Genomic DNA, 24,733 nt, shown 5'->3' with positions numbered 1-24,733 from the left:
CAGGCTCCAAGTTTCTTCTTAACATTTCTCTTTCTTGCCTGTAAATCCAGGGGACGCGTTGCTGATTCGCTCCGGTGCTAAGATGCTCCGTGTGCCAAGTATCAAAGCAGCACTGGTGAGATGGGGCGGCAGTCTGTCCCAGCGCCAGCGGACTTTTCCTCTCTTCTCCTTCCCATCCCTGCCACACTCTCCCTTTCCTCCTCTCTTTTCTTTCCAAGGCCTGCGTTCCTCTCATCGAGAATTCATTGTCTTGTCAGCCTCTAGTTAGCCGGCGTGCGTGCGAATCATAAATTACACCGCCCGGGCCTTTCTGCTCTGCTTCAGCACAGACAAAAAAATTGCACTCCATCACCGTGTCGCCCGGCTTTTAGTGGTATTGATCAACGTGGGCCCCCCCTTTTCATTTTAACCGAGCCAGTTAAGTGCAGTATCTTATTTTGTGCTGGGACAAATGAAAAGAATATTAGCAAGGGCTGAAATATATCTCTTTTTTATCTCTCTGCTACTTTTTTATTGAATCTTTCTGAGTAGGTGGCTTTCCGCAGGATGACAGCCTCATGACAGGCTCCTCATTAGAGCTCAGACAGTAATTGTGATGCATTTCCCTGCGCGGCCTTTTCACTTCTCCCCCCCACACCCTCCCCTCTCCCTTTTCCCTGATTTGTAAAGTGATTGGATGTACAGACTCACTCCGTTTCTTAAATTATTGCCCAGCGCAATCCATCTTCCTCTCTCCTGCGATGGGCAGCTGTGCTCTCTGCAGATTGAGAGCAGGGGCTTTGGGTTCTCTTCCCCACCCGGGGGTTTCTTGCGCCTTCCTCTGCAGCATCTGGTACTGGCCACCTAGCTGGACCTGGGGTCTGATCCGCTTGGGCAGTTCCTGTGTTCCTCAGATCACTCTGTAGAAGTACCAAGCATTATTATGATTTATAGTCATCACATATAGTCACTTTGGACCAGTTCCTCATCTGGTGTTAATTGGGTTTACCCCAGCTAAGTATCGGGGCCTTCCAGTTAAATGACCCCATTTATCCAGAGCAGCAGCTGCACTGGGAACCCACCTGTGAAGTACAGGAAGATGGAACCAAACTAATGCAGTAATAAAATCAGTACTTTAGCAATCTTCTCCCCATTGGAGCCCTCCATAGCCCTCCTGTCTCAAGATGTTGTCTCGAGAAATCAGAGCCGTCGCTAGATGAGCTACAAAGGGAGGATAGGGTTATGGTTGCAGCACTGCACTGGGCCTCAGGAGACCTGGATTAAATGTTCAGCTCTGTGGGACTTTAGGCAAATTATTTAATTTCTCTGGGCCTCAATTCCCCCATCTGTAAAAGGGAAAGAATGCCTCCTTTCACCCACCCTTGCTGTCTTCTACCTTCAAAGTCAAGACAGTTTCTGCTGGGGCCTTCTCACTGCTCTAGTAATGAAATAATTAATACTAACAAGTGACTCGTCAAAAGATTTTGTAAATCAAAACCAACTCTCCCAGTTCCCCAGAATTAATGTGCAGTTCAGCCTCAGTTATCCACGGCAGGGTGTGTTAGTCACATGGAGACCCCCCCGGAGGAGGATCTGAATGTACTTGCTGAGTGCCTGGCGTTTGGATAGTTGAGGTCGGAATGTGGATGCTCACAGGGCTAGATTCTGAGCTGTTAGATAGGTGTTAATCTGGAGTTACCTGCTGCCAATCTAGCTGAGATCAGGTCTGGCCAGTGGGGGATGGTTCTCCTTTGACTTGCACCGGGTGCATTCACTTACCCCAGTGCAAAGCAAGTGGCACTTTGCATGTGTTTTGGTGATGGCACAAGGCTGTGGAGAATCAGACCCTTGATCTTTCTGCTCCTGATCCAGCATCCACCAATGTCGATGGTCACTGAAACCGCCCCTTTGGTGTTGCTGCCTTGCCAGGCTGTGCCCATTGGCTGGGATGAACCTCAGAGGGCTCTGAACCCAATGGAGCCCAGTGCACAGACTGTCTGGGGACCAGGAGAAGAGGCAGCTGGTCTCAGGGTAGGGTTGCCAGGTGTCCGGTTCACAACTGGAAAGTCCGATCAGAAAGGGGACCTGGCAGACGTCCTGACCGGGCAGAGAAGTCTGGTTACCGCGCGTGGGGCGAGGCACCGGCTCAGCCTGGGCCGCCTCCCCCTGAAGGCAAGCAGCAGACTCCGCATCAGGCTGCAGCTGCCATCCCAGCCCTGGAGCAGAGGGAACCCAGCTGAGGGGTGGGAGAAGGTGGAGAAGATGCAGTGAAGAGGAAGGAGGGGGATAGGAGTGAGTGACGGGGAGGAAGGAGAGGAGCTAGCAGGGGTGGGGCCTCAAGGGAAGAGGCGGAGCAGGGGGTGGGGCCATGGGAAGAGGCGGAGCTGGAGGTGGGGCCATGGGAACAGGCGAAGCTGGAGGTGGGGCCATGGGAAGAGGCGGAGCAGGGGGTGGGGCCTGGGGAAGAGGCGGAGCAGGAGGTGGGGCCAGAGAACAGGTGGAGCAGGGGGTGGGGCCAGGGGACAAGGTGGAGCTGGAGGTGGAGTCTGGAGAGCAGGTGGAGCAGGGGGTGGGGCCAGGGAACAGGTAGAGCAGGGGATGGGGCCAGGGAACAGGTGGAGCAGGGGGTGGGGCACGTTTCCTTCGCCTGCCCGGGTCTGAGAGGTGGCTTGGAGGTCGCAGAGCCCCGGGTTTTCAGATTCATAAGGCAGTGCTCTGAAACTGACTCAGAGCTGAGCGGCCTGATCCTGCGATGTGCTGAAGCCAGTGGATGCTGTGAACGTTCACCATCACCCAGAATCGGGCCCTAGGAGAAGCACTGGAAACTCCACGGAGGCAGTGCCCCGTCCCTAAAGCAGGACAGTAAATAGCCAGGTATGATCCAAATCCACAGACAGGGATATGCTAATTAGAGAATAAATACGGAAGGCAAAGATCAACATTATTCATGTTCTGTCACTTTATTACCAGATAGTTTCTGCTTCCCCACATCTTTCTGCCTGTTTGCAGATACTCTGCGCTGATACATAAACCATCGCCCCTCTAATCGCTGTGTGCTTCTCCTCCGCCCATCAGCCCACCACAGCCCCTTCCCCACCACTTACTGTCACTGCCGAGCTGTTTGCCAGGGACGGCATTGCCCAGTTCACGGGGAGGAGAGCGAGCGTTTGGCTGCTTCAGAGCTAATATGGGGCTTGCTTTGAATGATTGTTTTGTGAGCTGGAAGGAAAGGAGGCCTGTCACGCAAGATACCTGCTATCAGGACACAAATAACACCAAGCCCATCATAGACCAGAAACGAATTGCTGCGGAAACGTGTGTAGGCGTGCGTGGGGGGTGTATCATCGGCACTTGCAGCGGTGACAGCCCCAGGGAGGCTGTGTCAGCGTGACCCTTCCCACCCACCTGGTTTCAGTGCAGCCCGACAGGCACAGCATAAACTGTTAGGCCTCGGGTCCCAGCATGGGGTTGTTTTTGTTCAGAGGCGTTTCAGGTCAAATGATTTGGATTGATTTTAAGTGATAGAGGCATTTTAAAAAAAAAAGGCAAAAATAAGACAAGGAAATGGAAGAGTGGTCTCAGTTGCACTCACACGCCTGGAACATGACTTGGGCTACAACAATCAAATGGGAGGAAGGAGTTTTCTGATCGTTAAGACGTTTCAGTGGGATGAGACAAAGACAGGGAGAAAAGCAGCTGAGCACAGGGAAAGCCATCCTGGTGGGGCGATCTCTCTGGAGGGGGTCGGAGCCCCATTGCTGGGAACTTCAAAGTAGAATGGGCGAAACACTAGCAAATAGCCTGTAGCAAAGGACCCTGCTTTTCCTCCTCGCTGCCCTGCCCACCTGAACATAGCACATGGGCCCCCACTTACACTCCTAGCCAGGGAGACCCAGAGAGACGCATTGGCTGGGGCAGGGGCTTTATGAGTGGGTGCTAATTCCAAACAAATAATCCAATTACAAACAATGTATTCAACTAATTTTGCATCTTACTGAGTTCCCGGAATGAACTGCAACGTGATTCTTCTCAACTTTGTTGATTCAAAGTTGCGTGTGAATTTCTCTTACCCAGCGGCTGACCTGTTCCGTAAGTCCCATGGAATAATTTCTGTTTGGTGACTGGACGATGGTCGTTCTGGTCTAACGCTCACCGAAAACGCATTCCCGGCATTGCTTTCTGCGTGCACTGGGGGAGGGCAAGTTTGAAGTTGACTTTCCTTGGTGCCGGTGCTAATAACACATGACCCACCAGCATTCACAGACACAAAAGGGGGCAGAGTCCGCGGCCAGAGCAAACTGATGTGAGGATCTAGCCGATGTTTCTAGGGCATCGTTTGCAGTGTTCTCCCAACTCTTCCTAATGGGGCTGTTCCCAGCTCTCTTTTGCTGATCTTTCTATTTTAGGGTTTTGTGCTGTTGGCCATCACGGCGGGATCTGAGCCGCTCCCACATAAAGTACCATAGAAATAGAGTTCCTAGGGGATTAGTGGGGTCTGTAACACTTCTCTGCGCATCTCAACTAGTGTAGGGTTTTCTATAGTGCCATAGCAGCCACATCTCTTCTCCCTTCCAGCTGTAGCTTCGGGAGATCTGATCTGCCTGCGGCTCCAGGAGCTGAGGGGCTCTAGTTGTCCATTTATAAGATATGGACATTTATAATATTCAGGATTCCTGGCCCTGGGGGGTGTGGTTTAGTGGCTAGAGCAGTGGGGGGAAGGGCTGGGAGTCAGGACTCCTGGGTTCTATTTCCAGATCAAGGAGAGAGTGAGATCTGGTGCTTGGAGCAGGAGGCTGGGGGTCAGTCATTACCTCACTGTGGGATTCATTTCACCGCCGCATGCCTCGGTTTCTCCATCTGTGCAGCGGGGCTAGTGACACTGACCCACCCTTGCCAAGCGCTCTGTGACCCCGGGAGGTGCTCCAGAACTTCGCGAGGTTGCAAGTTCCCATCATGACACGCGAGGGATGGTGGCTGCCTTGTGTTTTTAGCTGGCTGCGAGAGCTGGTGCTGATCCGGCCTAGCTCTGAGCTCCCGGGTCTGGTGCGATCCCAGTTGTTACTCCTGTTCTTTGGGCTCCAGTGATAACGCTGCCTCAGGAACCCAGCTCGTCCTTCACCATGGGCAATGAAAAGGGCCAGTGGGAATTCAGCCGTGGGTCTCAGCTGCCTTATATGGGAGCCATCTGACCCCCATTACCCTCTGGTATGGTCCGTGGCATTCGCTGGGATCTCGCCTTTTTGTAAAGCTGAGCGGAGGAACCTTCACTTGGCGTTTGGGGGCGATTTACAGCTCAGAGGGAGCTGAAGGAGGCTGAGAGCTTCACTGCCCAAAGTCTCCGAGAGGACGAGTTGCCGCCTTTGCGTTTCTCTTGCTATTTGAAGTGAAGGAGTTTCCCTTCAGTTGTTCTTTTTAGAGTCACTTCAGCAACATATTTACACAGGTCTGTTGATGTTCCTCACTCCTGACCCACACCCCCCTAGTATTTCAGCCCTGGGCTCCTTCCACCCCCACCCCCCGCCCCAAGCTCTGCTGATGCCCCTCAATCCCGATCCGCAGCCCCCAGTATCCCAACCCTGATCCCCTCCCCCCACCACCATGCAGCTCTGCCGATGCCCCTCAATCCCAATCCACAGCCCCCGGTATCCCAACCCTGATCCCCCCACCATCACCACCATGCAGCTCTGCCGATGCCCCTCAATCCCAACTCGCAGCCCCCTGGCACCCAGCCCTCAACCCCTCCCCCCACAACAGCTCCGTCGATGCCCCTCAATCCCCACCCGCAGCCCCCGGTATCCCAACCCTGATCTCCCCACCACCACCATCACCATGCAGCTCTGCTGATGCCCCTCAATCCTGACTCAAAACCCTCTCTGCTATTTCAGATGTAATAGGTGGGTGCAGGCTGCATATGTGTCTGTTTTCTAACAACAGAGCTCATCAGGGACTGAGCTGCGACTGCCAGACTCATTTCACGGATAGCTAAGCTACGTTCAGAGCCCAGGGACCCGATCCTGCTGTCAGTCACACTGGTGTCAATCTGGGGTCGCAACCTGGAGATCAGTGGGGTTGCTCTGGATTTGCATTGATGTAACAAGACAAGGATCTAGCTCCCAGTCTCCAGAAGGGAGAGGTGGGTGTGTTACTATTAATTCAGTAGCCACCTGGGTTGTGATCCATTTGCAAGCTCCCTTGGAAGGGGCTGGTGGAAAAATTCCACAGCGCAGGGGTTCATTTGTGTATCAAGAACTCTGCCTTCAGGGCAGGAAATATTCAGTTTCAACACTTACAGTTAAACATTTCCTCAGAGCCTCAGAGCCCCTGCAAACAGCAGGAGTGCCCAGGCTCTGCCTTTTCATCTCTCTGGCACTGGCCAGCAAGGGGGAAATGCAGCAGAGTCGAGGAAGGTAAACACTGGAGCAGAGCCCGACAGCATTACAAGGGACCGACGGGGGGAGAGAGAGCGGCAAGGGAAACAAAAGCACAGCTGCCAAAAACAGACCCTGAAAAGAGCCGTTCAGAGTCTCTCAGGAGCCGGCTTGGCAAAGGTACGGAGAGCGGAGCTGGGGGCACCGACTGTGTCCGCATGGGCAGGCAGGTCTAACCCAGGCTGGGAACTCTGGGCAGCGTCTGTCACAGGTACCCAGCGGAATAGATTTACCACCCTAGCTCAGTTCAGAGGTGGCTTCTGCTTTTCAGTGGCGTGGGCTGGGTCAGTGACCTGCTCGAGATCCCAGAGCTGGACTCACTCCTTCGTGGTGGTGAGTGCCCTGCCAGCCTCTGCCTATGGACTGGGCCAATGCCAAGCTGAGGATGTCTCTGCCTCCTTTGCTGTTGCATTCAGGGTTCACTGCACCCTTCTCCAGCATTGCACAGTGCCCGGGTGTCATCCCCAGATGACAGAAGAGATCAAAGGGTGGGAGTCTGGCTGGGCCCTGAGGCCAGAGAATATGGTCCGGGGTGTGTTCTCAGTTGGCCCTGCGCACAGACAACACATCTGTGGCCTCAAGAGCGTTCCCTATTTACCGTTAGTCCTGCAGGCCTGGGAGCCGTGCATAGGAGTCAGAATGGGTCCCCTCCCTGCTGCTCATAGTGAGACTGGCAGCTCCTCTCGGCAGTGCCGTGTCTTTCCCTCTCTGCCATGAAGCACCAGTGCAGCAATCAGTAACACCCCCGCGCAGCTGTGTCACAGGCCCTGCGCCGCTGAACCCTGACAGAGGATGCCCCCCGACAGCTCCCGTGAAAGGCGCCTGTTCGGGTGGGAGCTCTTGCCCCGCTGTCCCCACCACGGTCCGAGTAGGGCAGCTGTCCCGTGCTTGGCTGGCACAGATTTGTTACAATACAGTGAGTGCAGCTGGCAGCTAAGGGGAGCACTGCTCATTCCTCCTGCTGGCCTGGCCTGAGGGGGCTGCTGGACCCTGGACAGGGAGGCTGGGCTTGGAGACACCGGGCACAATCCAGCGCCCAGCAAAGTCGGTGAGAGTTTTTCCGTTCATGGTGGTGGCGCTTGGCTCAGGCCCTGGAAGAGGAGGGGGGACTCCTGGCAGTGGGGAAGCCACATGGCCCCTTGGAGGCCAGGCGGGTTCCATTTCATAGCCCCCAGCGTTCGAGGAAGGATCCTGCAGCCTACAGCTCTGGTCTGTGCCAGGGAAACGGAGCCGATTTCACCCATAGCTGCCTTCCGGACACGCAGCCCGTGGGAGCTGATTGCAGGGCAGTGTCCGCATGTCCCCCACGTGCAGCCAGTGTGCTGGCACAGAGCGGGTGAAACAGGCCATTCGGCTGGGGGTAGCAAAGCCGCCCCTAGCACTTGATGGGCATGTTTTGCTCTGGTTTCTTGAGGCGGCTGCACCGTTGCCCTCTGTTGCAGTGCCGCTGCTGCATGGCCCGGGGGTTTCCCTCCTTCGTCCTAAGGCCCCCAGGCTCGGCCCTGAGAGCGCGGCTGGAAACGGTGGCTCCAGAGCGCTGCTAGTGGTCATGGCAAGAAAGGGAGCCCGCCCCATCCCAGTGCAGCCGCTACTGTTCCGCGTCACAGGCAGTCTAGGTCTCAGAGGGTGCATGCCCAGTGCAGGCGGATGGGGAGGGGATCCAGGAGGGCAGCGTGTTTACTCAGCGGAGACCCAGCAGGATTTCCCGTCCGCTCGAAGACGGCCTGTTTATTTTGGGAGGGAGACTCAGACAACGCCATTGTTTTGTTGCTGGGGCTAACGTTATAAATAGCAGGCGGTGGGGGGTCCCTCCTGGGCTATTTCAAGCCCCCGCCACACAAAAGTGGAAAGGCTCCAACAGGAAGCTGGAATTGCTCAAATGCCGGCCTTTCCCGCTGGGGTCAGCGTGCACTGGCTCTTTGGCTCTGGTTTGGTTTTGGGGTATTATTGAAACACGAGAGACTGAGGAGAGAGCTTGTGTCAGAGGGTGGGGGAGACATCCAGGATAGCAAAGCTGCATGTCTGCAAATCTGCCGGGAGGGAAGTGGGGTCCAGTGGATGGAGCAGGGAGGTGTGGGAGAGGGGTCAGAACCCTTGGGGTCAGTTCTGGGCTGGAGGCAGAAATTGTGTCTCATGGCTAGAGGGGGCTGCGCATCAGGACTCCTGAGCTCCCTGCCCAGCTTTGAGCTAGTGGTTAGAGCAGGAGGGGCTGTAAAGAGAGTCGATTCATGGTGGTGTTCCGATCTCTGGCTCTGACCTTGGGCAAGTGCCTTCCCTCTCACTGTCGCCATTTCCACAGGGGGATGGGAGCTAATTAATGGCTTTGCCTAAAGTGCTTTGCAAGCCCCACAGAAGGACCATCACTGGCTACTTGTGCCCTTGGAAGGCAAGGAGGAGCCAAGGTTAGTCACACACTTATTTCAGATCTTGCCTCTCGTTAAATGTGTGCACGGGCCTTTTATACAGTGAGCAGCAGGCACCCCAGAAAGCTGCCAGCACCAACATTTCATCCTTTGAGAAGGTCTCTTCCTTTAACGGGGATTCACTGAGCTGGGCTCCACCGTTCTCAGGAGCCATAAAATGGCACCTTTGGGCTTGTGATTGGAAGGCCACATTGCATGCAGCCTCTTGTAGCCAGCGCAGACTGCTTCATTGTGCATTACTGCCTCTCGCTTGGATTGCACCAATCTGATCCGTGTCTAACACATAAATAAATAATCCAGCAGGAGGGTTCACATTAGATGACAACGGGCAGCCATAAAGCATGCTTCCCTTGCAGGAGCGCTCAGACCTGGACTCGGCACGCCCCCTTATGATCACAGGCGCTAATACAGCTGGGAAACAGGGATTTGGAGGCCGTTGGGTGTTTCTCCTTTATTGTAGCTTCATTGTTTGCATTAGAGTTTTATTTTATGTTAAATAGGCGCTGTATATTCCTAACGGAGGGGCAATAAAGTTTCTGAGCTGGAGGAAATTGGTTTAGGAACAGGGACTTAAACAGAGGAATCTGGTTGTGCAGTGAAAATAGAAAGGCAGCATTCTCAGGCCTGGGGGGAGCCGCAGGATTTTTTCTGAGCTCTCCCCAGGCTGATCCTGCAGGGTTCTAAGCGCCCTCAACTCCCAGGGAAGTCAGAGACACTCAGCACCTCTCAGGATCGGCCCCCTGATAACATCAGCCTATGGGGAGACGAACCACATGAGATCAAATTGATCCCTGGTGTGACTCGGTGAACTTCAGCGCAGCAAAGCCAGGATCTGGCCCCTGACCTTTCGAGTGGGCTGCCAGCCTTCATCCTGGAGTGCTGGGGAGCAGCCTGAGTGGAGCTGCTGTCAGGAAGCCAGACGAGGCGTGTGGCCGTGGCCACGGTGCAGAGCCCCAGGGAGCACAGGGTGGGATTTGGTAATAGGAAGCTGCTGCAGAGTAGTAGGGAACCCCCCACCAGGCTCCCACATGGCGCTGAGCCCTCCTTTTATACGTACTGTTACTGGCCGTGTGGGGCCAGGCAGGAGGGAGAGGCGTGTGCTCTGAGTCCGGAGCTGGAACAAGCCAGTTGCTCCAGGGGTTCCTCTCCTCTCACCACAGGAAATGAGGAATTCCCATGGCCTTCAGTGGGACTTACTCATCCCTGATCGGGGTGGGAGGAGGAGAACAGTGCCCTGGATTATCGGCCGCTCTGCCACTGCCTCACTGCATGGGCTGGGGGAATTCCCCTCTCTGTACACGGGGTATAATTATCCTGGCCTACCTCACGCAGGGGCCGTCAGGCTTGACAACAATAATTAGCACTTTATCGGCCGTCCATCTCCAAGTGGCAGAGCAATAGCATCGTTCCACGTTTTGTAGCTGGGGAGACTGAGGCACAGAGCGGGGAAAAGGTCCTGCCCTAGGCCACCCAGGGAAGCAGTGGCAGAACCAGGAATGTTAGTTAGGAGCCCGGTGTGCGAGGTGCTGTGCAAAGAGAACAAAACCGGGCCCTGCATCAGACAAGAGATGGATACAGACAGAGACAGATGGAGGAGTACAAGGAACTAGAACCCGCTGCCTCCTGCTGGAGCTGATGTGTACAACATGCCTGGCCAAAGAGCCTTTAATCTGGAGGGGCGTTCGTGCTCTCTCTGTGTCTGCTGCCAGAGAGTGAAATTCATTAGAAAATACACTACGGAAGAGCTTGTTCCATTCGCCCATATTCTATCAGTCGTGTTCAGATCGTCATGCTGAAATTCAGCCAGCCTCAAGTGGGAGCATGTCACTCACACTAGCAATTTCCCACCCAGCCCTGTCCCCAAACACCCCGTCTCAGTCATGCGAGGGAGTAGGACCTGGAGGCTGTGTCTAACCCGTCTGTGAGGGCTGGCAGCTGCACAGGAACAACAGGTCCATGGGAAAAGCTTGGAGCCTCGATAGAAGCCAAGTGGCAAAGCTGCACCTTTCCTTTCATCTCCCTTCGGGGTTGCTGTGCCGTGGGGCTGGGCAGGGCGCCCACCACCTCCCTGTGAGCATCTGTCCTGGGGCTCTCTCGGGTCCATGTGCTACCGTGCCTAAACCTGCCTTGGGCCAGCAGAGAAACATGGCTGGGGTAATGTCAGTGTCAACCAAGACTGGGCTTATGCAGGCACGAGGGTTAATGCTGTCTCCATTCCTTTCCCTACAGGCAAGAAGAAAGCAACCTTGTATGACAGCCAGGCCCCGATCTGCCCCATCTGCCAGGTCCTTCTGCGCCCCGGCGAGCTGCAGGAGCACATGGAGCAGGAGCTGGAGAAACTCACTCAGCTGAATGTCAGGTAAGGGACTGCCCTGTTTTTCCATCCTCTCTCCGCCAGAGCGGCCAGTTGGCCGAAGCTTAAAATCCAGGTGTGGGAGCAGGCACCTCCCCAAGGCCAGCCAGCCGTGGGCACTTTCCAAGCAGGCCCTGCCAGTGATAGTGAATGAGGTGTGTGTGGGAGGGGGGGTTGTGGACGTGAAGCGCCCAGGGGACTGGGCTAAAACCAGCAAACTCATTTTCACATGGGAGCCCAGGGCCTGATCCAGCCCCCGACGAAGTCAGCAGGAGTCTCTCCATTGGCTTGACTGGGAGCTTCCCTGGGAGTGGAGCACAGTGCCCACTATAAAACCAGGCATCCAGAGAACAAAGGGCCAATGCATTTACCCGCTGAGTCCCCAGTAACGCTCACTGCACCTCTGGAGCTCAGAGCTGGTCTTCACCCGCCTTCCTGCCGGGGGAGGAGATGGGCTGAGCCCTCCTTCCCCCAGCCCTTAGCCCTTCATCCTGCTTCCCGTGGCCATTAAATACACTTCACCGAGTAATGTCTCCCTGATGTTCATTGCAATTTGATTCCAAAGCAGTCCTTAGACATAAACTAATGGATAGGTCCATCGATGGCTACTAGCCAGGATGGGCAGGGATGGTGTCTCTAGCTTCTGTTTGCAGGAGCTGGGAATGGGCGATGGGATGGATCACTTGATGATTCCCTGCTCTCTTCATTCCCTCTGGGGCACCTGGCTCTGACCGCTGTAGGCAGACAGGATACTGGGCTAGATGAGCCTTTGGTCTGACCTAGTATGGCCGCTCTTATGTTCCTCCAGCCCCACTAAAACCCAGGGACATGCTGCTTCCCACTGTGATGCGAGCTTTCGGGCAAGCAGGTACTTAGAGTTGTCAACCTGAGGCATCCCTGGTACTTTGCTTCAGCAGGTTTGGGGCTCAAGGAGGCAAAACCAACCCACCCGCCACCAAGGCAGCAGGTATTTAGCATAGAGCCTGCTGCCCTGGGCTGCCTTTCAGCTCCCACTGCCTGCTGCTTTCCCCAGCACAGCAAAGTCCCCTAGTTAAAAAAAAATTAATTGCCATTTAACTGCTAGCAGTTATTTAGGGAATGACTGTAGCCAAGGGTTGGCAGATCCCTGCCCCTGCCTTAATAAAGCTCAGCAGCCTTGGAAAAGAGCATGTTTATTTCAATTATTAATGAATTCCCCGGTTATTAAAAGGTGAGAAAAAGAATCAAACTGCCGACTGGAAGCTAAGTTACATCACCGAGGGATAGGGAAGGGAGTTGATGGCAGCGGGGGAGTGGCTCAGATTAATTGCCCCATAGCACATGGTCAGACCACCGCTGAGGTTTGGAGAGAGCCCACTTCAGTCTCAGCTCGGTCTGGGATATTTTCCAGCCAAGCAATGACTGTGATTGGCTGCAGGGGAAGGGGGAATGGAGGGAACCTCAGCAGAGACCTCCTGAATGTGGGCTGGATGGAGACCTCCCAGATTCATCACCCAGGTGGGATGCAGATCCATGGCTCGTTAAAAGAGAGACGGGGAGGGGGAAGCGAACAGCCAATGCATTTATCCCATGCAACACCAGTCCCCTTGTGTGTGTAATTTATGGTGTAATTTGGGCTGCATCCAACTTAATAAAGGGCCACTGGAAATTAGTGAACAGGTTTAAATGAACAGAAGCAATTAGTGGTCAGAGCAGCCCATCAAGGAAGTTGGGCCAATATCAGAGTGAAACTGAAACTGCTGAGCAGCCTCTGGTCGGTGCGCGGCGGTGATGGGAAGGTGGCGTTTAATGGGAAAGGAAAGGAAACCCTAAATCATACAGCGTGACAAGGGCCATTGTGGGCCAGCTGACAAATGAAAAAGAATGGCATTATTCCTTTAAACGCGAGCGGCAGTTAAAGAGCAGCCAGCTCTCTGTGGCTCGCCCTCTCTTCCCTGGCCGGCTGGTCGGTCTCGCGCAGGCTGAAGAAGAATCAGAGGTCTTTATTAATTATTAAATAACGACTCCCACCGTGCCATGACAGATAACAGTCAATCTACTCTATGGATTCAGGCAAGAGAGGCTAATCTGTAACAAAGCCGCTCATCGCCCTGGCGCTCTCTCCCCGCCTTCTGGCCGCGGCCGCCCTTGCCGCGGAGGGAGCCACCGAAACTCCTGCCAGGGTTGGGAGCAGGACACAAATGTGGCTCCTTACCTGGAACCTCTCCCAGCCACGCAGGGCCGATTGGCTGTAGCAATCCGAGTGGCCCCTCTTCCGCTCCCTGCCCTGGAGGCATGGCCACAGGAAGAACCGGGAGCAAGAGAACAACACATCACCGAGATAAAAAACCAGGCGTCCTTGTGGCACGTGGCTAGCCCACGAAAGCTTATGCCCAAATAAATGTGTTAGTCTGTAAGGTGCCACAAGGACTCCTCGGTTTTTTGCTGATACAGACTAACACCACTGCCGCTCTGAAACACATCACCGAGCGGAGCGAGAAACTCAGGATGATCTCAACTAATCCAATAAACATACAAATAAAGGCAGGGCTCTAAACATGATGGGGATTGGGGCAGGAGCCCAGCCCGCCCCCTTCCAGTGCCGAGTCGTTATGGAAATAGCTGCGCAGCTGTTACTTATCAGGCTGAGGGGTAGAAACATGCCGAGGGGTTGCTTTCCGGGGGGGGCTCGGTTTTTAACAGAGGACACAGCCAGTCATGGTTTGTGTGGTGACATTTTAATAATCATTTTGCAGCAACAAAAACAAATGGCCAGCGCTTGTGGTGAGGCAAGGCGGATCCCCTCAGGCCCACTCTGCAGGCATCATCCCCCAGGCTCAGCAAGCGCCCGGGCCGGAGGTGGGATACTGGGCTGGAAGGAGCAGCAGTCTGGTCTGGTGGAGCAGACCGTTGGGTGTGGGGTGACCTTGCCTGGCACGCTGGGTTTGAGGTTAGGCACCTTCTCACCAGGAAGTTAGTGACATCCTGGAGGGCGCGTGGGAAGCAGTGGAAAGAGGAGGCATTCCCAGGCTGTGCACAGGAGGGACGGGATGGCGTGCAGGCTGAACTGCAGAAAAAGGCTCCTTGCAGGCCAGATGATTTGGGCTGTGGAACCATCTCCACAGGGAGGGGCGGGAGCCCCGTCCTCTGGGACCTTTGGGAAGCAGGCTGGACAAAGCGCTCATAAATGTACCACGGGGGTAGCTGCTCTCCGGCGCAGTGACCCCAGCATCTCCCGTAGCTTCCTGTCTCATAGCCAGTGGTGATGTCGGCAGCGGCTTTTCAAGGGCTGCCAGCCACGCTCCCGCAGACTGGCAGAGCGCTCAGGGCTGGCGGCTTGCAGAAAAAAAGCCACTCTCAGGCAAGGAGGGGCATGACTGAGCCAGTGTGGCTAGGGCAGGCAGAAGATGCCATCCCAAGGGGCTGGCAACCAGCTGTGACTGCAGTCACCTGCATTGAGAAGAGACCAGGGGAGGGAGAAACAGCATTGGGCCAGTCACTGAGACAGAGCATGTAGTGAAGTGGAATTTACCAGAAGCCTCTTGAAACGTCGAGTGGGTTTGAGCTGAGATGGGTCCATTGGATCTGGGTCCAACCCCCCTTTAAAGTGGCTGGGGCCTGAGACCCACCCCGCCAGCCCCAGCTCAGCCTTTCGAGGGAGGGAGGGAGAGAGGGAGAGGGCTGCATGCAAATTTCATTTCTGAGCCACTGGCGCTGTTTCTAGAGCCAGCAGCCTCGAAGCCCTTCTCGGCGTTACATATGTAACAGCCTCATTGAACCTGACATGTCAAATTCAGGCCATTTGTGCGAAATCTCCCTTTAATAATACCGTTTCATTTCGCTCAAATGAGACTTGAATGCATGTAAAATGGAGAAGGATATTTAAGCACTAACATTAGGCAGATGTCTTGCCAGAGGCCGATTGAATGTATGAGATTTTGAAGTGTTTAACACGTTTTCAGTGCTCCCTCTTAGAATATGTCACCTGGCTCCCCCTCGCCTTTTCTTTTTTTCCCCTCTTTAAGCGAAGGGTATAAATTGAAAGTAAACAAAACTACAAGCCTCAGCGTTCTGGGATTAACTCCTTCAGTGCCGGAAAATTCCTGCTCTCCCTCTGCAGAGAGATGAAGTAGGAGCTTACCTGTGGGAAGTCCCCGTTCCAAGGAGCCAAAGGCCAGTTGTGGCAAATAGGGTTTGGGTGTAGAACCAGTCCCAGACACTCTTTAGGGGAGGAGCCCTCTGTTCATTTTATCTATATGCAGCACCCAGCCGCATGGGGGCCCAATCCTCGATTGGGCCTTTAGGCATTTGCACAATCAAAATAATAAATAAGAACAGTGCCATGTCAGACCTATATGCACGGCACGTATTTATGCCCCAGCCCCACTGAGCCTGTACAGAATTCATGGATCGGGCCCTGCCCCTGTCTGTCTTGCCCATAGTTCTGTATTTATTGACACCAGCTCTGGAGTAGCCAGGAAGCAGCAATCAGGCCTATTTTGAAATTTCAGCAGGCAGTAATATCCCGAAGCTGATCTGAGTGTCTCTCGGAGCAGCGTGAGTTGCATCTCCAACTCCTGTCCAGGAGGTGGAGGTCGTTTGAGGAATCAAAAGCATCTCCGTAAGGTCCAGATTCCTGCAATCCCAGCCCCTGCATGCAGCCTCCTGTGCCTGCTGACGTCAGTGGGAGCTGCGAGCACTCACCCAAGGGCAGCATTACACTCCCCATCCCTCCCCATGAAGAGAGCACACCTAGTGTGATCGACCTGGAGCATGTGGCCCCGGGAGGGTGCGGAAGGAAGTAGTGTAGGGAAAGGGGTGAACGGCAGCCCACTCTTTGACTGCCATTTGTGAATCTGGGGTCACCGGACAGTGTGGAGCACATTGCAGCACACCCTCACCATGTGCCATTCGCTGAATATCCACCACACTCCTGTTCACATGGTTCCTGATGGAGCGAGCTGGGCACTGGGCCCTCAGCATGACGATCAGTTTGTTCCATGTGCCGCCAGCCCATTGATGTGCTGGCTCCTTGTACATGAACATGCCCCGATGAACGTATGTGAACTGTGTGTGTGGGTGAATATTATAGGTGGAGCTGGTCATGACACGCCTATAATTAAGGGTGCCTAACACTTTCCATTATAACACCTTTCTTTTTAGTTGCTTATCACTTTCCAAACTTAAATCACATGGGCTGAAATTTCCTATGCTGGGTGTCTGTCTCAAACTGAATTTTGGGGGGGAAATTTAAGCTAAAATGGGTCACTTCTCCCCCCCATCCTTTGTTTTGCTGTATTTAGCTCTCGGGGATAGAGACTCTCTCACTAGGTGTGCATTGGTTGTTGACGTCTCTGGTACCACACTGTAACCAGCTGTGTCCATCAGGTCTCTCTGTGCCCTGGCATCCTGGTAATATCAAGCACTCAGACACTGCCCTGATCTAAGGGCTACATTGTGTCTCATGTGGTTTGGTTTGGTTTAATGTGGAGTCTTGCTAATTGTGCTTCAGTCATATTATTTCAGTGTAAGTGGCCTCAGCCTTTTGGGATAATTCAACAGGAGACTTGCTGGATTTCTTATTCAAAGGGCTAGGCTGTAGCACCAGTTGTCATGGAGTGTGGGGGAGTCCAGCCCAGCACCCCCTCTTCCTGGGACCCACAGTGACTCTCAGCCAGCCATGCCGGTTACAGCTGAGCTTGTAGGCACAGCCAGGACCCCTCAATCAAGCCCCTCTGGGGTCCAGGAAGCTTAGCCCCCTGAATTTTAACCACCCAGCCCAAAACCGAAACTAAACTCCCCTCCCTCCAGCCGGCCCCATCCTTTTTCACCTTCCCCGGCAAAGGTGTTGACACCCCCCCTGCTCCCAGGCTCAAGTTACAGTCTGACAACTTGTACCTTACCTAAAGTGATCCCTGGCTCTCCCATCCCCCACCCAGACAGCCCCTACTCCATCACAAAGTGGCCTCAGCCTTTTGGGATAATTCAACAGGAGACGTGCTGGATTTCTGATTCAAAGGGCTCGGCTGCAGGCTCAGAGATTTACATGTAGACTGTAGCTTTACAATGAAACAGCTGATCAGCAGCAGCTCTTAACACCTTGTAGGGGCTGCTCAACAAGTGCCCAGGGATGTACATGGGACACTGGACAAAAAGGGTGATGTAGCTTTCCAAAAGCACCGCTTGCTGTACGAGGCACAGGGATATTTGCCTGGGATAAAAGGTTATGAACAAGGATACAAAGTTACTTTAAAAAGCTACAGTGCTTCTTTCTTTCTTTCTTTCTTTCTTTCTTTCTTTCTTTCTCGCACCCATCATCGTAGTATCTCTGTGTCCAGGAAACAATAACACCTGTGGAGCAAACACAGTTCATCTTTATTCAAGCTATTTGAATAAATGTGTATTTTAAAATCCCTCTGTTAGCTGCTACCTTCCCTGGTTAATGGGCTCTGGTTTGTTGCCCACATGAAGAGAGTGGGGTGAGGTCTCTGTGTGCACAGCATTTGAGGCGTTAACGGGGGGCCCCACTGAGCCAGACCAGTGTCCCCAGAGCCAGCACACGAGCTCTCTTACGTCCTAGCTGCTTGCAAGGCATTTCCCGAAATACAGCTGAGGCCGGCTCCTTCAGCTCCTTCGAGCTGGGTGCAAAGGGAAAATGCTCCCAGTGGTTTTCCAGTTGGCAGAAAGCAGAGAGCCAACGCTGCCGGGGAGAGGGAAGTGGAGCAGGATGCAGTAGGGCGGCAGGAAAGACCCGTTCAAAGCAGGGTAGGTGCTCACGGGGGAAGCGCAGCTCATCCCATTGTGCCAGCTTTGATTCATGGTGAGGGAGGGAAAGCCAGACACAAGGAATTCAGTGGCTTCCGCGCCTACAGAGGCTTTCAGTGAGTCCTGCCAGGATTTAAATCTTCCCTCCTCATTCCCCTTATGGTGGGCAATCGTTTCCCTTTCTCACTATCTTCCCTCCTTTGGCAGGCAAGCTGGGAGCAGAAGCTGCTGCCTCGGCTCCTGGCAGTGGTTCCTCCACTCTCGCTCATGCCGAGAGGGCTGTCTCTCAGGGCTGCTGGGAAAGAAGGCGATAGCTGCAGATCTCCACACTCTCCAGAAGCTGGAAATGGGGCCCTGTCCCCGGTGGGACCAGAACACTGGAGTCTGGGAACATGCTTCAAATACGGCTCAGTCCCACCCTCACTGCCAGCCTCAGTTATCTTGGGGGGCTGCTGTGTTGTAAGTGGGGGGCCTACTGCTGGTATGAACATGTAGTGCAGATGGGACCTGCAGCGCGGTGTCACACCATCCACTCTGCTCCGCAGAATCCTGCTCCTACAACAGCATTTAAACCAGGCTGCCGCTTGCCCAGCTCTGATCCCCACGTGCACAGGGCTGGTTTAATTCCAGAGGGAGTTCCTGGGCTTTATGTCACAAAGAAGGCTCCTAGCATTGACCAGGGAGAGTCCTGAATGATGCAAAAATTGACTGGCAGCCCTTCCCCTCCCTTCAGCTGCCCGAAAGAATCCAACCAAGCCGCCGGTCTCCAAGGGGCAAGCGAGGCGCACTCCCAAGCCCCAGCAGGATAAATAGAGTGTGTAAAACCCAAATTAGTTCTGTTGGCACATGTCATGTCAGGGTCATGGCTCTCGCCTCCAGTCTCCCAGATTTATGCCCAGGGACATAAACCCATCAGCCAGCACGCAGGCGCTGCCTCTGCACTCCCTGAGCAGCCACTGCCTCAGACTTACCAGGCTTTGAATGAGTGAGATTAGAGACATTTATGAGTGAGATATTTTTTTTACAAAGCTCCATTGAAATACATAGTAAATCTCTCCCCTTAAAAGCAGTGAGACAGGTGAACATAGCTCCAGAGGATGAGGGGGAGCGAAACTGAATGAGTGTCACAGAGGGAGAGCTAGACATCTCAACTTGTCCTTCTCTCTCCCTTGTGGGCTAACTTTTCTTTCTTTCTTTCTTTCTTTCTTTCTTTCTTTCCAGGCTCTTTCCTCTTTTTTCATCTTATTTTTTCCCATCTGCTTGTTTCTTTCATCGCTTCTTCCCTTTCTCCCCTTCGTCCCCCTGCCCCTCCCTTCCGCCATATCAAGGCGACATCTCCAAGCCAAGTACTTTTAATTTCGCCTGTGGCCCTTGCTGACACGGTGGATATGCACAGCAAGTTAAATTCCCGCCTGATCAATAAAACAGAAGCAGTGTGTCCGACCGGTCGATATTTTTTTATCTGTCTTCAGCCCAGTCCTGCTGATGACAGCCCCCTGCGCTTCAGCAAAGACACTCAAGGGCATCAGGCTTTGGCAACACAGCTCTTTTCTTTTTTTTATTTAAATTAAAAAAAAAATCCAGATGCCTACAAAAAAAAAAGTTCATGGAGTTTGGCCTTTGCTTAATAACATTTTTATGATTTATCTTAATTTTTAATTGAAAAAAATTTGCGAATTAATTGATTTCTGGGACTTGCCAATTAACATTGTAATTGGGTGCATGATAAATTTCGAAGGAGCATCATTTTTCTCCCTCTCCCTCTTGTCAGCGAGAAGGGGATTCGGGAGGGCAGATGCTTCCTATCTAACCCCCCCTCCCAGGTATGACAGTCCCCCCCCCCGCTACTGTATCTTAAAGAAGGAACAAGAAAGCTAATAAAGTCATGTTATTAGAGTCTCAACAGAAGTGACCTCGCAAGGCATAAATCCATGCCTGGGAGATCCTGGGGACAGGTACTATTAAGTGCCTCACAGTACTTTCTGCCAGGCCGCCGAGGACACCCTCCCCATCTCCTGATTGATCTTCTCAGAAGCTTGCCCAACAGCCTGTGTAAGGCGGCTCCGCCAAGCCCAAAGCTTGGAGCCAAGCAGCTGACGCAGGCAGCCGGGCCAGGGGAGCTTGCTGAAACTTCCCCTAGCAAAAGAGCTTGAAATTTAGGGCCACATCCTGCTGGGTGCTCAGCTCTCAGTGGGGTCGGTGGGAGTGGAGGCTGCTGGCTCAGGATCTGGCCCTCACTCAGGGCTCTGCATGGTCTGTGACTGGCATCTCCTTGGCTTCCACGTCAGAACCCGACTTCAAAATGGAGGTGGGGTGGGGAGAGATTGCTTAGCGCTCCCTTGGGCTATCGCTGCAGGCAAGGCAGGGCTGTCCCCCCCCCCCCCGCTCCCGGGGCAGTTATCTAGGCTTATGTCCTGTCTAGCTGTAAATGTCTCAGCCCTGGGCTGCTGCTGTTTCTAGGTCCCATAGGGTCCCTACATGTCCAGACTCACGACCAAGGGTCGAGGGATGGACGCCTTGAACTGCGCCCATCTGCGGTCTCACCCCTTGGCTCCATTAGACAACACCTAGGAGCTCGCCAGCCCCAGTGGCGGCGCTGTGTGTTTGTGGGGCATCAGATGTCACCGTCAGAGGCACCCGAGTCGATTTCCCTGTCGTACTTCCCTCCTGCCCCGTCGTCAGTGGAACAGACCTGAAAGGGACAGACGGGTTTCCAGCCTGAGCTCGGCATGTAGGCGGCTGGGGTCTTGTGGAAGAGCTGGCACTGTCCCTATGCCAAAGGAAAGACACCAACAGCCTCACTCTGTCCCCGTCGCACACACATTTGCTGGCGTGCTCACAGCCCTCACACATCTGTACACAGACACACTCACTCATACGGCCACACTCAGATAGACCCCAGTGGGTCCTGTGGTCACACGCTCACGTGGAGTCACATGTACATGGAAACACACGTGTTCACCCCAACACATGCACTCAACTTGTCACCCATGGTTGCTGTCTCTCTCACACACACACAGAGACACATGCCACACAAATCTGGCTGACACTTGAAACTGAGGTCAACAAATCCACACCGCTGTAGCTACGCTGACCTAACCCCAGGGGTAGACGCAGCTACATCGACGAACGAAGGCTACCGTTGACCTAGGTACCGTCACTCGGGGAGGCAGTGTTCCTACGGTAACGGAAAAGCTCCTTCATCGCTGTGGGCTGTGTCTGCACTGTGGGGTGACAGCAGCACCACTATGGCCCCTGAGCATAGACATGGCTTCACACTCACTTGTGCTCGCCCTTACACCCACATGTGCACATCCCATGTATCCTGTGTACTTATACATCCCTTTTCACGTGTTCATGTGCTGTCATACACTGACACAGGCTCACAGATCCACGCGTGCTCCCTGCCTCTGCTGCTCGCGCAGTCATGGGCACACACCTGCGTTCTCTTTCCCCGCCTCTGCTCAGCTCCCATAGAATAGGAGAAGTCCCCAACGAGGCTATTTGCCATCCTCTGGTAGCATCGTGAAGGGACGGCCACATCCCTGCCGCTTGCTTTGCCCTGCGGCTTTCGAGCGCTGACCTGAGTGAGCCAGAGGGCAGAATCTTTGCTGAGCTCTGGCTTTGTCTGGTGGCCAGTTCCCAAGCCCTGCAGTGGATTATCTGCCTGTTTGTCGGGATCTGCCCTGTGAGTAATCGGCCCAGGCATTTCTGTTCCAAGGCAGCCGCATAGGAAGCACACCGCTACCCTCAAAGCCCAGTTACATTTGCCTGAGGCGATTTTGGGCTGTCTGCAAGGCAGTGAATGAAACCTCTGCAAAAAGTTGCAAGGAACTGGCTGATGTCTATGGCACCACCACCCTCTAGTGTATAGAATCAGAATTGCTTGACTGTGTGTCATATACCTTGCTCTACAAAACACTAGTGGAGATTCCCATCCCCTTTTAATCAAATGGCGGGGGGCTGGGGTCTTTCCCTGCTGCCTTAGAGAAACTCCAAGCAATGCTGGCGTGCAGCTGAGTGATAACCATGGTGTCCTCCCAGTAGACGGTGATGTATTAATTGAGCTGGAATAAATGGGCCAAAGGTATTAACATAAGCCAGTCACTGTCCAATATTAAACCGTGGTGAATAAGGTGTACAGAGACCTGAACCTGCCTAGCACCATGGCAAACACATCATTAAAAATGCTTTTAACCTTTTTATTAAAAAACAGAAAAGAAGGAAAATCAGTTAAAGCCTTTGAAAGGTAAAGCATTAAATCATTGTAGCACCATCCCTTGTTCCCTTTCTCTTTATCTGGTAGTTAGAAGGAAACCCCCCATCTTGTTTGGCAATCGCTTCGTTGGTATCAAAACTGGTGATGACCATCACGCCCGCTGGGGCTTGGGATTCAGCTGGAGCTGGCAGGGGTGGTGATGTCATCTGGGTCTTTCTGTCTTCAGCCCGTTCTGGTCAGGACACCTTATGGATGAGGATGAGAAGGCCTGGGGTCCCAGGAGACGGTGGGCTGGCTCTCTCTAGTAGCTTCTGGCTGTTCTTTCTGTCTGTTCCTGGTTTGTTCTTTCTTGTGCCACAAAATCTCTGTCTGTTTAGGCCCCGAAAGGGCATGGTGGGTGGAATAGCCCATTCCCTCGTTATCTGGTTCACCAATGAGGCTTAATAGCCAACATGCTCATTTTGGCTCATTAACTTCTGGCTCCACATCCCTTTTTTAACGAGCGTAATTTCAACACAGTCCTTGAATCATCCCAGGGGGCCTTTTCCCTGTACCCAATACGACATTTCTGTCTCCCTTTCGCAGCGTTTCTCATCAGCGTTTGTTATGAGAAGTTACTGGGACGTCCTATGAACTTTTACATCCCGCCTGCAGTTGAGCTCACAGTTTGGGTTTGTTTGTGGGCCCAGTTGTCACAGCAGCTGGCACAGGCTGGCTCCAAGAGCCCCCTCGCTAGCAGTATCAGCACCTCAGCTCTCGCTCTGACGGGGCTGAACTTCAGACACTTGTTCCTGTGGGATCAGAACGAGGGGGGTGAGGCTGAGCACTCTGGCCTGGCCAGTCCTGAGCTCTTGCACTGATTCATCAGAGAGAAAGTCAGTCACCAGCTGTAAAATCCAGATTCAGCTCTGGATTTCAGCATCCAAAATTCAAAGGTGTCTGGATTGGGGACTTTGGCTCAGGCCCATGTCTGGCTCTCCAGTTGCCTGGGGAACCTGCCCTTTGCATTAGCCAGCTTTTTCCTTAACAGCCTGGTTCAGACTAGATTTACTCTAGACCCACAGTGTGCAAACTAGGGGGCCAGCCGGGAAGTGAGAACTTCTCAGTTATGCTGAACCAGGGTGCAGGGAGATCTGGGGCACGTGTTTCCGGAGAGCAGGAAAAGCGAGGGGCAGGAGATGAAGCTCGGGGGGATAGGGCAGGTGGTGGTGGAAGCCATAGGGGAGGATGGGGAGTGAAACGTAATTAAATTAAACAGCGTCTTGTATTTACCGAGCTCCCTCCATCCTGAAGGATCCCAAGGCGCTTTAACAGCTGATATATATGGGGGGATCACTTCCTGCACCCCTGAAATGCATCCTGCGCTGGAGTGGAAGGCAACAGCAGAGGCACATTTACTAGATAACAAACACACTCCCTGTCGGCATCAGTGCGGGGTAGATGATGTGTGGGTTTTGTGCTGGCTGGCTGCACCGATGGCCCCAATCCTGCAAAGACTTACGCGTGGGAGTGATCCTGTTGAGCCCAGCTGGACGGATTGTGTACTTACAGCTGAGCACGTGCGTGAGTCTTCTCAGGATCTGAGCCCTCAGAAGCAAAGAGCCATCTGCCCAGACTGACCATCATCTGCCCCTCACCGTGGCAGATTAACCCCGGATGGAGAGAAAGAGAAGAGAGTCGTCCCCCGCTGTCAGAGGGTGACAACCGTAACTGCCCTGGACACTTTCTCCAGTGCAGAGGGAAGGATGAGAAATACAGCCTCCTGGCCCAGAGAAAGACGCCCCTTTCCTCTCCACCCTGACAAACTCTGGGACCTAGGGGAAGCAGGCTGGCTCCCAGCTTTACTCCTGCTAATGCTGAAGCTGCTCCCACTGACCTCTGAACACCTTGCTGGGGGTGGATGGGGAATTTTTGCAGTAGTGGCTCTCTCCTGAAGTCCATTTCCTCTTCAAATTAGCCACCATGTTCAAAACTTTTGGTGCCTAAAGTAAGTCTCCCAAATTTGTGGGATGATCTTGTTCAGGCCCTGGTCTGGGCCTTCAGAGACCTGGGATTGATGCCTGGCTCTGCCACAGTTTCCCTATGTGACCCTGGGCAAGTCCCTTAATGGTTCAGTGCCTCAGTTCTGCACCTGTAAAATGGGGCTAGTACTTCCCTATCTCACACGATGAAGCCATTAATGGGAGGGGCTCCAATACTCTGTCAACAGGGGGCCGTGTACTCACTAGATAGACGATCCTATCACACCTTCCGATAGCCTGGTTCTGTGCATGAGAGGGGAAATGGAAGGAACACCTAGAAAAAACAGAGCTGGGGAATAAATCTCGGGTCCATTTCCCCCCCTAAGCAGTGTACATCTGATACTGGAGCCTTTTTCTGTGCTAGTAGCACCAACGGGGGATAATTATCCACTCATTACCCCAGCAGTAACAAAGAGCCCCCAAGATCAATCTCACATCCTACTTCTCCCTCTGACTTTTATCTTCCCTTTATGGGTTTTTTCTGTAGCCTCCTTTTTTGCCTGGGTTTTAAGCAGCGTGTGTGACAGATACAAAGCTAGGACTGAGATGAAAATAAAGCACTAGTA

At 53.5% G+C, this 24,733-nt stretch overlaps 1 protein-coding gene across 3 annotated transcripts in view; it reads left to right on the top strand.

Moving 5' to 3' along the window:
• Positions 1-24,733, top strand: part of RNF220 (ring finger protein 220) — a 331,783-nt gene that overhangs the window by 200,924 nt on the left and 106,126 nt on the right. For all 3 annotated transcript variants that reach the window (XM_050961155.1, XM_050961156.1, XM_050961154.1), the window contains one exon: positions 11,060-11,189. In XM_050961155.1, the coding sequence (XP_050817112.1) occupies positions 11,060-11,189 (130 nt within the window). The remainder of the gene's footprint in view (positions 1-11,059; positions 11,190-24,733) is intronic.

The sequence above is a fragment of the Gopherus flavomarginatus genome, chromosome 7 (genome assembly GCF_025201925.1).
Source record: "Gopherus flavomarginatus isolate rGopFla2 chromosome 7, rGopFla2.mat.asm, whole genome shotgun sequence".
NCBI lineage: Eukaryota > Metazoa > Chordata > Testudines > Testudinidae > Gopherus > Gopherus flavomarginatus.
Note: the sequence above shows the minus strand (reverse complement) of the source record. Positions and strands in the feature narration are given on the sequence as shown.